Below are 14982 nucleotides of genomic sequence, written 5' to 3' on the forward strand. Positions count from 1 at the left end.
TCAATAAAAAAAGTAAGACGGCAACCAACTTTTGAGGGTGCTGCAAAATGTGGGGGTTTCATTACAAAAAAGCTGCAAAACAATTGAAAAACTTTGTAGTTTGTAGCTGATCTTAATTACCATGCAGGCTTGTACAAAAGAAGGCTACTTCCCAATCAACTGTGGCCTCTTGCTATGTGGTGATCTGAGACTTCTGACATTCCAGAACATAGCGGAAAGGAGACGTGCAGTGACTCCCTCATAGCTGAGACCATGTTAGACGGGGTCTAAACCCAGCATTAATCCTTAGCTGTTTTTGGACTACAATTCCCATCATCCCTGACCACTGGTCCTGCTAGAGAGGGATGATGTGAGTTGTAGTCCAAAAGCAGTTGGAGACCCAAGTTTGGGAAACCTTGACCTAGTCTGTTCATGAAGCAGAAAGAGGTGAGATGATAGAGTTCTGAAGCTTTAGGATGAATAGTATCATTTCAGTTACATTTTAGAATTATCCCTTACATTTTTTAAAACAAACAAACAAACAAACAAACAAACATGTTCTGCTATCAGAAAATAAGCACAGCAGGAAGACAGCTCTCCTTGATGTGCTGATGTTTTTTGTTTTTCAGGAAGCTTGGTACATAAATGGCATCCCCTACTTGCACACGGGTGGCGCTGTGGGTTAAACCACAGAGCCTGGGGCTTGCTGATCAGAAGGTCGGCAGTTTGAATCCCCACGACGGGGTGAGCTCCCATTGCTCGGTCTCTGCTCCTGCCAACCTAGCAGTTCAAAAGCACGTCAAGGTGCAAGTAGATAAATAGGTACTGCTCCAGCAGGAAGGTAAACGGCGTTCCGTGCGCTGCTCTAGTTCGCCAGAAGCAGCTTAGTCATGCTGGCCACATGACCCGGAAGCTGTACGCCAGCTCCCTTGGCCAGCAAAGCAAACTGAGCATCGCAACCCCAGAGTCGGCCACGACTGGACCTAACAGTCAGGGGTCCCTTTACCCTTTACTTGCACACTAAATTGATACATTCCTTCATTCTACCCTCACATTCTGCTACATATGTAAATGAAATCTTCCGCTGTACAAAATATGTATCATGCTTAATAGGGTGGAACCATACCTGCACATTTCCAATTATATTGTTTTAAGGAGAAGAATTACAAGACTTCACCCTTTTGAAAAGAATGCTGAAATTCAGGAATGGAATATTCCTGAGGGGGTCAGGGCACCAGAACACACACACACACACACACACACACACACACACACACACACACACCACCCATTGCTGTTTAGTCTGTTTAGGTTTAAAATGTATTCAGACTTTTGTATAGGAAACTAATCTGCGAGCTGAATTTGAGTACTTTGGCCTGAATTCTTTTAATGGCTTTTTCTACTGGTTTCACATGTAGAATTTATTATCCCTGATGTGACCTTTACTGAATTCCTTCTCAACGGGGGCTCAATTAAAATAACTGTTGATGAAATCCAACAAATACACTAGAAAGGTGAAAAACTGGTCGAACTAAAAGTAAGAGTCCCATAGTGCTTTTATACATAAAGTATTCTTTTTAGGTAAGTTAAGGCTCATTACTTCCCACATGTCTGAGAGCTTTCTTCATTGTTCCGCAGCTGTGCCTTGCGAAAATCTGATCTTACCCACTGAACTGAAGCTTGGTTAAGAAAATCTGTCTTTGAATTTTCAGAGCATCTGATAAGATCCAATTCAGTGGGTAAGATCAGATTTTGGCAAGAATAATGAGAAAAGCTCTCGGACCTGGGGGAATTAATACACAATACAATCAAAATATAGATCAAGCAAAAGTGTGGATCTACCCTAAAGAGTACCATTACAAATGAGAACATGGGTGTTGCCTAAACAAACACTAAAGCTAAGCAATGCATATTATTTTAGGAATGAGACCAATTTCAGAATTCTAGGACTAATGGCAGGTTGATGTACATTTTGTGCTTTAAATCATGCTATCTAAGAAACCACATATTATTTGCAGTATGATTGCCACTTACATTTTCAGAGTTTTTGTCATGTTTCCTTAAAATCAAACTGAACCATGTAGGTTCAGTGGCTAACAGTATGGCATGTACCCAAACAGTGTAACCTTTCAGAGGCAACTACATCAGAATAATTAAATGAAACTGCAGGTGGGATCTACATCGTTCATAAAAATGCCAAACCATGCTGAAGTGCTATGGAAAAGAGCCTGAGTGAGCCTGGGCTTGGGCTCTCCAAATTCCCTTCTCTTCCACCCGTGCAGTGGTGAGATTAGTTAAATGCAAATGCTTCCAATCAGTTTTTTTTTATTTCCAAGCCAGGACTAACTGTGGCCAGCTTTAAAACCAGTAACTGTTTGTCCTGGTTAGGACAGTTAGTTGAATATGGAAGTAAATGCTTCTGTTTTCCCCCTTACAGCCACACTGAAAGGAGCCAGGGGAGCGCCCACGAACCCAGGCCTCATTTCCACAACACTAAAGTTTTATATCTTCAACAGCCTATGATGAAGTACTTTGGAATTCTCTTTCAGGAAACAGCCATTACATTCATATTCTACCCTGCAACTATTTACTATAGCCCACACAAACTTGCTTTTCCAAGATTCAGAGACTTTTCATTCTGATCACCCAAATTCAAGAACAAGCATTTAAAGCTATCTGGAACATATGATCAGTATGAATCCAAGTCCTAAGTTTTACACCAGTCTTTTATTTAAGCACTCACCTGACAGCCACAAGGAACAAGGCTTTGCACACAGGCAAGTCAACTGGTTGGCAGACAGTGGTGCTAACTTGAATAAAATATTAAAATATGGGGGGCGCAAGGTAAGCCCCACCCCACATAATTGATTACACAACACAGTGCACCCACACCATTTGAATACAATGCCCATAAACTTGGGGGGGAGCAGCCTCCTCAAATATTTTATGGGGTGGCAAAGCCCCCTCAGCCCCTAGGAGCTGGCTCCTATGTTGGCAGACAAGGTGCTGAGTGCTCCATCCCTTCTCTGTGTCCTGCATAGCAGCCAAACAGGCTGCCAGAAGATAGAATTCACTTCCTTCATACTCTACATAGAAATACAGTAGGAGGACCCCGTCCCTCCTCTGCCAGCTCCCACCAAGCTAGGGTTTTTTTGTGCTTGTGTGCAGACTAGTGACTTCTGTGGATTTACAATGCTGTCTTGCTGAATCAGTCCAACTTTCTGTCTCCAACAGTAGCCACCAGATGGCCCCAAGAAGCTTAAAATATATGGGAGGATGGATTTAAGCCACCACCAACATCTGAACAGAGGAGCTATATTTAACTGAACATGAAATGCAATTGATAAAATGTTTTTCTATCAAATATGGATTGTAACAGATTAGAAAATCTGCATTTAAAGCGAAGGAGCTGCTTCTGACAGCGGGAACAAATATCTAAACAATGCAGTCCTTTGTTACCAGTTTTACAGTAACATGTCGGTACTGCAGCAGAACACTGTGTGTGGATGCTGACCCTACCTGAATGTAGCACCAATGCAGTCTATGGGTCTGTTCCAATATTACGTCCGATACTGTATTGCAAAACTCAATGAGAAAACAATGTGTGATCTCCTGTAATCACATTTCTGGTAATTTCTTCTCCCATTCTCTATTCTCACTCAACTTGTACCTTAGTCTGAGCCCCGCCCCCCAAGCCCCCTTCCTCTCATTCCTCTTTCCAGGCCCTTTTACTTTCACCTCTTTCTCTTGGAAATAGCTTTCTTTTCTTCCCTGCTTTTCTATTCCCAATTTGTTTTTATATTTATTTATGGTTATACATTAAAAAGGTAAAGGTACCCCTGCCCGTACGGGCCAGTCTTGCCAGACTCTGGGGTTGTGCGCCCATCTCACTCAAGAGGCCAGGGGCCAGCGCTGTCCGAAGACACTTCCGGGTCACGTGGCCAGTGTGACATCGCTGCTCTGGCGAGCCAGAGCTGCACACAGAAACGCCGTTTACCTTCCCGCCAGTAAGCGGTCCCTATTTATCTACTTGCACCCGAGGGTGCTTTCGAACTGCTAGGTTGGCAGGCGCTGGGACCGAGCAACGGGAGCGCACCCCGCCGCGGGGATTCGAACCGCCGACCTTTCGATCGGCAAGCCCTAGGCGCTGAGGCTTTTACCCACAGCGCCACCCGCGTCCAATGGTTATACATTAACCTTTTGTAAATTCCTCCTCTGCCCTTTTTCCCTCAGAGGAGGAAGATTTCCTTTCCTCTTCCTTTCCTCTCCTCATTCCCCAGTCTTCCAGTCTGCTGGTCCAAGCAAAAGGCTACGGCATAATTAAGTGGCAAGACAGGCAAGAGAAGGTGGCCCAAGGCACACTGGTGGGTTCTGATCCACTATTTGAGAAACACGGTGTTATTCAAATGCCATTGTACGAGATTCAGTCATGGCAAAGCAGCAACCATGCGTCTCTGATAATATATGAATCAGGTTTTCGTATTTGAGCTTCAAGCATGCTGAAACACATCACTTTCCCACTTAGATTTCACTAGACATTATGGCAAAAAACCTCAGATATTCTTTACCGACTTACTATTTTCAACAAAGCATGTAGGCAGGATGTCAGATAGTCACAGTTGTTTGTGTAGCAGGATGCATGCTTAAATTAGCTTCTATCATGGTTTTAAATTTATAAATATATTACTTAAAATTTCAAAGCACACTATCACAGCTGGAGAACATGCATCACTTCCAAAACTGGACTTTTGACTCAGGAGAAGGATAGCAGGATAGAAGGATAGTTGGATAGAAGGATAGTTGACTCAGGAGAAGGATAGCAAGTTGAAGGAGAAGTAGTAAAGTTATTTACCTTTTCTAATTTTTTGGCCTCAATGTGTCGCAGCACCTGTTCCCTCCAGTCATGGGGAACTTTACTTTTTCCTGGAGGATCTAGCAGAGAGTGTTCAGAGTTAACTCTTGGGTTTGTTCTTTTAGAAGGACTAGTCCTTGAGTAATTGAAGTCACTAACTGACATAGTTCTCTCTGGTATTTCGTTTGCTGAAGGGCGAGCACTCTGAGGCCGAGGTACGTTGGGCCCATCCACGCTGTAGGTTCTTGCAGAAAGAGGTCTTTGCGGCCCTGACATTATTGGTGGAACTCTTCCCATTGAGTGCAAATCCCTGTACGTTAAATAATCTCCTTCAGGAACCTGAGGGCGCCGAGGAGGCCCAGAATCACCAATGTTCATGGAAGCAGTGGAAGAGACACTGCTCTGCCGCTGGAGAGTATTTCGGCTTGCTCCAGAAACAAGTCTGTCATTTGGTGGAACGGCCCACATTTCCATATGCCGGCCACCCATCCTTTGATGCGTATTATACGCAGCAGTAGCTCTAACATTGTTATGGTTAGAGAAATTCATGTTGGCAGAATGTTTCACAGAATTACAGCCATCTGCGGTATCTGACCTTGGCAAGCGTTGAGGAGGCAAGCAGCTTTGTTCAACTAGGGAGTTTTGTTTCGGGGGCCACAAGGATTCTTTGGCTGCCATGCTGCTACTGTACTGGATATTATATTGAGGGGTACTGAATTGTTGTGAAGTATTTGTCCCTTGCCCTCTTATTACATTAGTACCTTCAGGATTATGATTCGAATCAAATTTGAACACTGTTTTTGTACACATTAAATCAGACGATGACGAACATGCAGGAAATACTTGTAATGGCTGGTCATAGAGGAGAGTAGCTGATTTACTCCGGACTATGTTTTTTCCATCAGGACCTGTAACTGCTGGTTTTACTACAGGATTTGGCTGCTGGGATCCATTGTCATTGATGATATCGTAAATTTTCAGAGCACCTGTGTCCATGTTAGTTATGCTGTGAGATTTCACAACTGGGCCACTCCGCTGGGGGGACAAGTCTTCAGTGCTTTTTGAAAGACACATTTCCAAAGAAGAATCGGTATCAATTGTAGCACTTCTCTTTAGCTCTGGTTTTCCTGCACAATGGAGCCCTTCCTCAGAATGCCCATTGACATTATTTATAGGACCCAGGTTAGAATATTTATTTCCATTTTCCAAATGCTCAGTTTCTTCTTTTATATTATTGTTTAAAAAGCCCTTAACTGATGATATTTCCTGTGATTTTATTCGTTCTACTACATTTGATTGGATTCCTTCTTCATCAGTCAACTTGCAGATATTCATGTTAATTTGGTGAAATTTGTGAGACTCATCAGTAGCATTGTTTAGCTCAACACCTCTTTCTATCAGGGCTAATCTCTCCTCAATGTTTAATCTGAATTCAGTGAAATTTGTAACTTGATCTTCAGCATCTAGTTTTTCATCTGCTATGACATTTAATTCACCTCCATTTTGTAAAAGACTATTGGAGTTTTCATCTTCTTGCCTGAAAGCAAAAAATTAATAGTTTAACAAACTGATAGATATGACAACACCATTGTTATTATATTGGTATATCAATTACTTGTTGTGCACTAATAAAATAGTTTTATAAGATGCAATGTACTAAGCATCTCCTTTCCGAGATAAAATTGTAGCTTATTAGGCATTGGATACCACTGAACATACACACAATCTTTAGTGACAAACAAAATGTTTGGTAGAAATACAAAAAACTAAGTTATTGTTCACTGAAATTACTTTAGTGACTGTAGAGCATCTGCTATGTATTTAACATTTTTAGAGGCTAAGATGCAAAAACAAGATGTCAAGTGTGAAAGGAGAAATGCTAAAGTGTGTCCAAATACATTTGTTACATGGCCAGATAGACAATGCCGGGATAAGGCACCCGACCAAGAACTATTCTGGTACTGCCGGGCAAGTAGTATCTCATGTCAACTATGCAGATGCAATGGGGAAAACACAAGAGAACTTAATGTTGAAGAGGCAGGTGCTATAGTTCATGGAGGGTAGTGGCAATTTCTTCCAGCTTCTGCCAATTCCCTATAAACTGCTCATTTCCTTACTCAGCTTGCTTTGATTTGGACATATTGGGCTTCTCTAGTGTACAAGTCCCATGTCAGTACAACAAACCACAACTCAGCAAAAGGACAGCAAACCAAAACAAGCAGACTTAGAAATACAATATGGATGGTCATCTATAACTTGTATAGGAAAACAACAAATCCACCGTTTAATTTCTAAAATGATTTTAAACAATTTATGAAGTTATTAAAAAAAAACTAGCATAGAAACATGAAAATGACTTTTCAAATCAATATTCCAAACAACCATGCTATGTGGTATTTTTCACACCTGATTTTGGAAGTGATAGCCATGTTAGTTTCCTTGTCTGGAGAGCACAGAGATGCTTCACGACTACTGTCGGTATTTAGAGAAACCGAGTCGGACATTCGAGAAGGAGAGGAACAATTGCTGTTATTCTGATTACTGTTGTGTGTGGGGTCATCCGACAATGAATCTATATCTTTGCTGTCATCTAAAAAGAGTTCAAGTTAGCTTAGTATAGGTATATAATTACCTTATGGTCCATTCAGTTTCATTTAATTTTCACAGGAAACCTACTGAATATATACAATCATAGAATTGTAGAGTCGGAAGGGACTGTTGTGAAACAGAATTTCAGTTCTAAACAATTTCATTTTAACTTAGTATAGGCTAAAAGCAACAACATTTTGCCCACTACTGAAATTTGTTAACGCTGCCCGATCTAACTCCTCAAACATAGTCAAATTATGTTACATGCACCCTTACATTCCTGGTTGCATAATGAAGTGAAGTATACATATATTTCACAGCTTTTGTGTGATATGCTTCAGATGGTCAAGTTACATGCATTTGGGATAGAAGCAATTACAAAAATTCTATGAAATTACTGTCAGCTCTTCATTAAACAATCCCCCACCCACCCACTACATAATTTTTTCACAAATGTACTGGACATTATCATGAGCAAGATACATATTTCTGTGCCTGTTATTCAAGCACAGCAACATCCATTATATTTAAGCAGAGGAAATATCGTCGAGTAAGATGTGTACTATGATCATAATTACTTATGTAATCATGTTCCAAGCAATAAGGCATGTGAAAATACGCTCCATTAACTTAAGCGTACATGTGCTAGTTTAAAGGATGAACTTTCTAAAAGATGCTTCCAGATACTTTCATACAGCTTTAATTTAGCTTAATTTTATAAACTTTAACAACTGAAAGATTGTTTAATCTCACCTTTTTTGCTATTGCCAAGTGTTACCACCTTTGGTTGGTTAATAGAGGTTTCTATGAGAGGGGGTCTCATTTCTGCTATTTTCATTTCTTCGTCAGAGGACAGCTCTTCTGACTCCTGCCAAAGGAGAGGTGTGTGGTATAAATTTTCAGATGCTTGCCAAAATAAATAACTCCTTAGACAACCTAAGCATCTCTGCATGCATTGTTCATTTGCGCTGGTATCTCCATTTATTTATTTATTTTTATTGTTACTGTAACTCTTCATATTGCATTGAGATTGCTCCTGAGAGGAGCAGCTCATTGTGCAGCTGCAGTCAGAGGCTGGGCTTCAGAAGACAGCAATATAACCACCACTCACTCTGGAGCAAGACCCAGGCATCATGAAGAAAGCACAAAGGAAACACTTAAACAACAACAATAACTACTACTACTACTACTACTACTACTAGTAGTAGTAGTAGTAGTAGTTATATGCTTCATTTGAAATACCGATAATATGTAAGCTTTGAAAGACCTGGGTGGGAAATTGAGTGGGGCACACAAAAGGAGAGTTTGTGCATTTCCAAGGCCTTGAAACAGGAAAACTGACATTTGAAGAAAGGTCCCCAGACCTATTTGGCAGGCTTAATCCAATTTGGAGGGGAAATTTGCTGTGCCTGTTTCTTGGGTGGGGGTGGGGGGAGTTATAGCTTTAAATAAAAATTCACAAGAGTGAATGGAGAAGGGGAGTCAAAAACTCGTTGTTTTCCAAAACAAACCCACATCTTAGATGTCAAAATGAATCTGACAGCCTTTGAAGCACTTCAGGCCAAGGTGGGCTGTTTTCCAAAAAGCATCAAACTGGGCTTTGAACGGAATTTTGTGCTCAGGACCTACTACTAGCCTATAAACATACGGTATATATTTATACGCCATCCACTTACACTTATGAGTGATTGACAAGCTGTATAACAAATATAAAATCTCACAAAATTACAAAATCAAATACAACGTGTAGCAAAGTAAAATCATAACTATCAGACGTAGTAGCAACTCATATAATAAAGCAGAGCAAAACAGCACTGTTTTGTTTACTGATTATATTTATATCCTGCCTTGCAGCATGCAAGGTCCTCGCCTTCTCCCACGCCCTTTATCCTCAGAACAATCCTGTGAAATAAATTAGGCTGAGAGTGGCTGACCCAGTAAACCTCACAAATGGATGTTTTCCCCAGTCCTAGTCTGACATTCTACCAGAGCACCACATTTGTTGGGATCTCAAAAAAGTAACTCTGGTGCATATACTGAAATAAAAAAAATGTGAAAAATATGCACACTTCATTTGAACAGAAATAATGAAAATGCAATTTCAGAATAATTTAATGTAATTAGTTATTCATTTATCTATTGTGTTCTGATTAAAACCTGCCTATTCAAAAAGTAATTTGCTGCTGGCAGCTGTAACAGCATTTTAGCAAAACACTTCTGCACACATCTACTCAGAAGTAATCCCAGGTCATCGTGTACTAGACTGTAACTTAAGTATTCTTGTGAGTTTGATTTATTTTTTAGGGGTAAATGAAAAATATTTTGCAATTTATATTCTCCTCATCATGTTTTGCTCAGCTTTGGGTGTTGCTTAGTTGGCAGAGAACATGCAAGGGTAACAATTAAACTACCTCAAGAGTATCCTCATGATTAGCAATTGGTATTTTGTTCTCAGAGGTTTCAACTTGAGTATTCATCTGCAAGTTTCCGGTGCTATTCTCAATTTCTGCTACATTAGGTTTTTGCACACAGTTTCCTATCACATTCTGCTCTTTGTTTTCCATTTTGCTCTTTGCTGGAGTAATTTCTGTAGTCTATGATAGATTTAAAGACATTAACAAACATTCTATTCTGGAAATCAACGCTGGTATACTTATTACTTTCATTTATTTAAAAAAAATCTATACTGCTTTTCATTTGCATAAAGAAACATCAAAGCAGTTCACACAATAACAGAACATCCAATAACAATACTCATCAAGAAAATCAGTAAAATGGTGACAATGAGCAGTAATAATAATTAGGTAATTTAGTGCAGTATACTTATATATTGCTTCACACACCCAGAAGCAATTCACGATAACAAAATATGTAAGAAAATCTATAACAAATACAAAACTAAGTGTTTGTCCAGAGAAAGTACCATCTAAAACAGAAGAAAATGTCCACCCCATCCACAAAGGATGAATACCAATAGCCACCCAAACCCAGCCATTAGCGCTGTCCAAACTAAGGGTCAGGAAAGGCTTGGGTGAACTGTCCCAAATACAACAACAGAGGCTTGTGTGCATGTAAGAAAGGAAGTTTTATTCAAGGATTGTAAAGATTCAGATCGAGTAACAAGTAAAGATCACCAAAGGTGACTAAGAGTTCAAGAATGCTATCAGGGTCTGAGACCGGATGAACCCTGCAACAAATGGGCACAACCCCCCGCTCCCCATCAGCTTTTAAAGGTGATACACAGCATGCTCACTTGTGAGACTGGTGCACTTGGAGTTTTGTGCTTCGCCTAATGGGGGTGTTGGTCTGCTGCCAACAGCAGAGGTGGCACCAAGTTCTCAGCCACAGAACAGAGCTACCCAGTCCAACTGCCCAGCCTCTCCTTCTGACTCGTCTATGCTCTTCTCCATTGCTAGGGAAGCTCTTTCTTCCATTGATGGAGGGGGCAGCGGAGAAAGCAAGGGGGACTGCCTCCCCTTCTCTGGCCTCTAAAGACAAAGGATCATGTGTGCCCCACCCTGCTTGCAGTGTCCCCAGTACTCTCCTCCTCCTCCGACTAATCTGAGCACAACTCCCACCCTGTACCAGTTGGGATCAATGAGTTCATGACAGGAATCAACACATTTCTACAAGTGACAAACTACTATTTTGCCACTTTTATCTCATAATAATCTTGATATAAATCAAATGGAATTTTGACCTCACGCCATCTGTGAACCCTTTGATTTTCCTCTGCAAAGACCAACAAGAGGGAAGAAAGAAAGGTGCTGAAAGCAGAAATGCCTACTTACCAGAATCAGAGAACATAGTAATTACTTAAGCTATTTTCTAAATAGTGGCCAATACACACAAATCAATTACTCTCAGTCCATGTTAACATTTCCAGTCTATCAGAGCTGGATAATTACTTTGTGGAATGCCAAAGGTAAGGCTTTTTGTTTTTGTAAATGTTTATGATTATATATAAACATTTCCACAGTTCAAATTTTAGTATTTCATTAAAATGAACAAAATATGACAAAAATAGAATTTTGAAACTAACCTTTACACCTGTATCTTTCATTGAAATTGGCTGACTTTCTGGCTTTGTTTCTTTACTAGCATCATCTGGGTTTTCTTCATCTTTCAGTCTGTGCACTATTGTTTGAACTGTTTTGACCATATTCTTCAGCTCATCAGGGTAAGGTGTTGGATACCTCTTCAAATTACCCTCCTAAGCAAGAAAATTTAGTTTTTAGAAGTCGCATCACACTTGCAAAGTAACTCTGCACATTCTGACATCAGCTGTGGAACAGAAGAAACATTCCACTATAATCATAGGCCTGCTGCTGGAATTAAAGTGAATGGGGAATGCACATGTACAGCCCTCCTTACATTTCTCACATTTCTACTCAACTCTTTCTCTAGGGAACTCATTATTTTTGCAGGATCAGTCTCAGCTAGGCATTGGTCCAGTACCAGAAGCTGTAAAAGAAACCTGGACCATGCATGAAGCTACAGATCACACATCTTACACCTATAGACCATTACATTTATTTGCATTATTTATCCTTTAATCCCATCTTTAAAACTAATTGTTATTTTAAATTACATTTCTACTCCTCTTTTCTCTTCTAATAAACATTCTTAAAGTGACTAACAAAATCTTGCAAACACCAGAAAGAAAAACACTAATAATTCACTTCATTAAAACGACAAAACAAACAGAACAAAAAGCAGCAGGACTGAACATGACATGCATGAGGTTCCCAGAGAGTTTGTTATCCAAGCACTAACCAGGGCCAGGCCCACTCCAAATCGGTGGCTGGCTGCATCATGTGCCTTCACAGCATAACCTCAAAGAGCTTCACGTTAAAGACTGTCTACATGCATTCTAAATGAAAGCTATGATCCTCTAGAATCTCACTGAAGCCTGAAGGTTGTGCAGAAGAAATTGTGAGAGAGTTGCCAGGAGGTTACCCAACTCAGCAGGAGATCCTATTAAAGGCAGAAAGTGTGAAACGTATGAAGGAAATCATGACAGAAGAAAGCAATTGCATACCCTGGGTGGTGCTTCTCTTTCATCTTTATCTTCATCACATTCAAAAGCAACCTGAGCACGCTGTTTCCTCTGCTCCTCCCACAGTGAAGGGTTGAAGCTTTCGTTATCAGATATAAACATAACTAAAGAAAAGAAAAAGGAAATTGATTCCTAAGCAAATAAGCTCCAAGGGATCTGGGACTTCAGGACCCTGATACAGGTGAGGGCCCAATAATTTAAAAGTTAGAAATAGTAAAATCAGTAATCCAATCTAAATAGATACTCCCTTTATCATCAAACTTTTAAAAAATATATGAAAAAATAAAATCAAATTCCTACCCTCTTCAGATCTTGGTTGCTGTGGGAACATATAATTAGTAAGCACTGTTTTCTGTGTTTCTGGGTCAACTTCTTTTTGAAGTGGAATGAGTGGTTTAGACTGAGAATACAAACAAAACAAGAATGCCATTAGGAATATATACACATTCTATACACGTGCATGCAGCAAAATCCTAGTTTCATTTTCATCAAGAATATATATTTGATATGAAATATTAAAACATAGCTGATATATTAAGTATGCTGAGTAATTTTATTAACCAAGTCCCAAGATAAAGAGTAGACGTTTTAAAAGAGTTTTGTACACACCCTATTCATGATGTATAACCGTTTTGCAGAATGTCAATGATAATCCTTTAACAGCATGTGCATGCACTTCAAGACAATAGGATCCTTTGGCTCATCAGAACATTAGGTCCAATGTGATCACTTTGTCATAAATACCAAATTCAGAAGCCAAAAAATATATTTGAGTCCAAAAGGGATTTATGTATGTCACTGAGGGGCTAGTTTTAAAATTTGTTAAGATTGCAAGAAATAATAATAAAAAAACTTCTAATCGTGCTAAAAATAAGCAATGCTTACCTGATTATCTGATAGCCACATGGCAGTCAGTTGCTGCAGCTTTGTAAAGGTATAGGGCAAATACTTTAGTCTGTGAAGAAAACATGTGATACAAAGATTATGCATAAAAACAAATTATTTCTCTAAGAATAGACCAAAATGAGGATACCATAGATAAAGAATCACCAGCCCAGTGCCCATGAGTGACGTGGTTCCTGGAATAGGTACTAGCCCTCCAAGAAAGTAAGTTATGGGGCAAAAGGTGTAGGTACCTTCTAGTGATTTCTGTAAAATGAGAGCGGTGTGGCTACCATGTATATATATTTTTGTATTGAAAAATGCTCCTGGTTGTTTATTAGACAGCAATAGCACCAGCATCAGTCAGAGTGTGTGCACGCCTTTTATCGCCATACTCCATACTTTTATCTCCAAACACTTAGCTGTCTTCCTGTGGTAAGCATAAGGTTGTCAGAGATGGCTGCCTCTCTAATTTTGTTTTATGTCACACACCCCAGGGCAGCCATTTTGTGTTATGCCATACCCCCTCCAATGCAGCCATTTTGTGACTGGTGCCCCCCAACCTCTTTAATCAAAAAAGGCTGGTGACCCCTGGCAACTTCATGTTGAGTACCAGCACCTATTTTTCTAGGAAAAAAGCACCAGGAAGATGTGCGTGCATGTGCTTCCAGCTTATGCATTGCTGGAATGTAACCTGCTGTGCAAAGGCAAGAGTCACACCCATCGCTTCACCGAATTTCTTTCTCTGGCATGAAGCCTCTGGAAGACTGCCCATGAGGGAATAAGACTGTCAGGATGACAAAGGTTCCCCACCCTTGAATACGAAAAACGTTATATGTTTTCACTTTTGGTTTTAAAACAGATGGACTTGTTTGCGGCATTAGATTTCTTTAATCAAAAGCTTTTCATTCAATAATATCCAGATCTAAACAAATAGTAACTTTTTGTCATTTTCTCTCTCTCTCTCTCTCTCTCTCTCTCTCTCTCTCTCACACACACACACACACACACACACACACAAACAAACACACCCCACAAGCAACAACCTCATATCCACAGCAACCCAAGAATTAATCCCTACTATCTAACCAGTAGCTTTCTCTAATCAGATAACAATTCCTGCATAACTAATAGGGCAACCTTTCCAAACCTGGTGACCTCTAGCACTACAAATCCCATAATCCCTGCCCATAGACCACACTGGATGGGGCTAATGGGAGTTGTAATCCAACAACATCTGGAAGGTACTAGTTGAGGAAGGCTGCTCTGCCACAGCAGTGTTACGGAATATAAAAACTCATGTTAGAATCACTAACTAGTCTTATCCAGGGGAAGAGTGTTCCAAACTCCTGAGCTTTCCCCCATCTTGCCAACACAACTGTGGCCTCAGTCAACTTCAGACACTATGCATTAGTCTCCTCTTGGCTCCATCCTACACAATCAATTGCAGTTTATGGGCTGGCAATGGACCGTATTATGCTTACATTCTTATCCTCTCTCTTGCTAGCACCTCAGTTCCCAGACCTATCTAAGCTTTTCAGCCAGAACAACTGGATCTTTGTATACACACTTTTCCACAAAGGAAGCAACCACCAAATTAAGAGCCACGAGGGCAACAAAT

At 40.2% G+C, this 14982-nt stretch overlaps 1 protein-coding gene across 8 annotated transcripts in view; it reads right to left on the reverse strand.

Annotated features, from left to right (window-relative positions):
• ERBIN (erbb2 interacting protein) overlaps window positions 1–14982 on the reverse strand; it is an 85435-nt gene that overhangs the window by 13779 nt on the left and 56674 nt on the right. For 5 of the 8 annotated variants that reach the window (XM_083703415.1, XM_083703414.1, XM_083703411.1 and 2 more), the window contains 8 exons: window positions 13365–13434; window positions 12780–12879; window positions 12462–12583; window positions 11463–11633; window positions 9832–10014; window positions 8174–8288; window positions 7238–7421; window positions 4832–6368 (listed from right to left, as the gene is read on the reverse strand). In XM_083703415.1, the coding sequence (XP_083559541.1) occupies window positions 4832–6368; window positions 7238–7421; window positions 8174–8288; window positions 9832–10014; window positions 11463–11633; window positions 12462–12583; window positions 12780–12879; window positions 13365–13434 (2482 nt within the window). Of the gene's footprint in view, window positions 1–4161; window positions 4732–4800; window positions 6369–7237; window positions 7422–8173; window positions 8289–9831; window positions 10015–11462; window positions 11634–12461; window positions 12584–12779; window positions 12880–13364; window positions 13435–14982 lie in introns of those variants that run through there. The other 3 variants (XM_083703413.1, XM_083703412.1, XM_083703416.1) reach the window with 2 other exon arrangements.

This window comes from Podarcis gaigeae (genome assembly GCF_964106915.1).
Source record: "Podarcis gaigeae genome assembly, chromosome: 11".
NCBI classification, from domain to species: Eukaryota; Metazoa; Chordata; class Lepidosauria; order Squamata; family Lacertidae; genus Podarcis; species Podarcis gaigeae.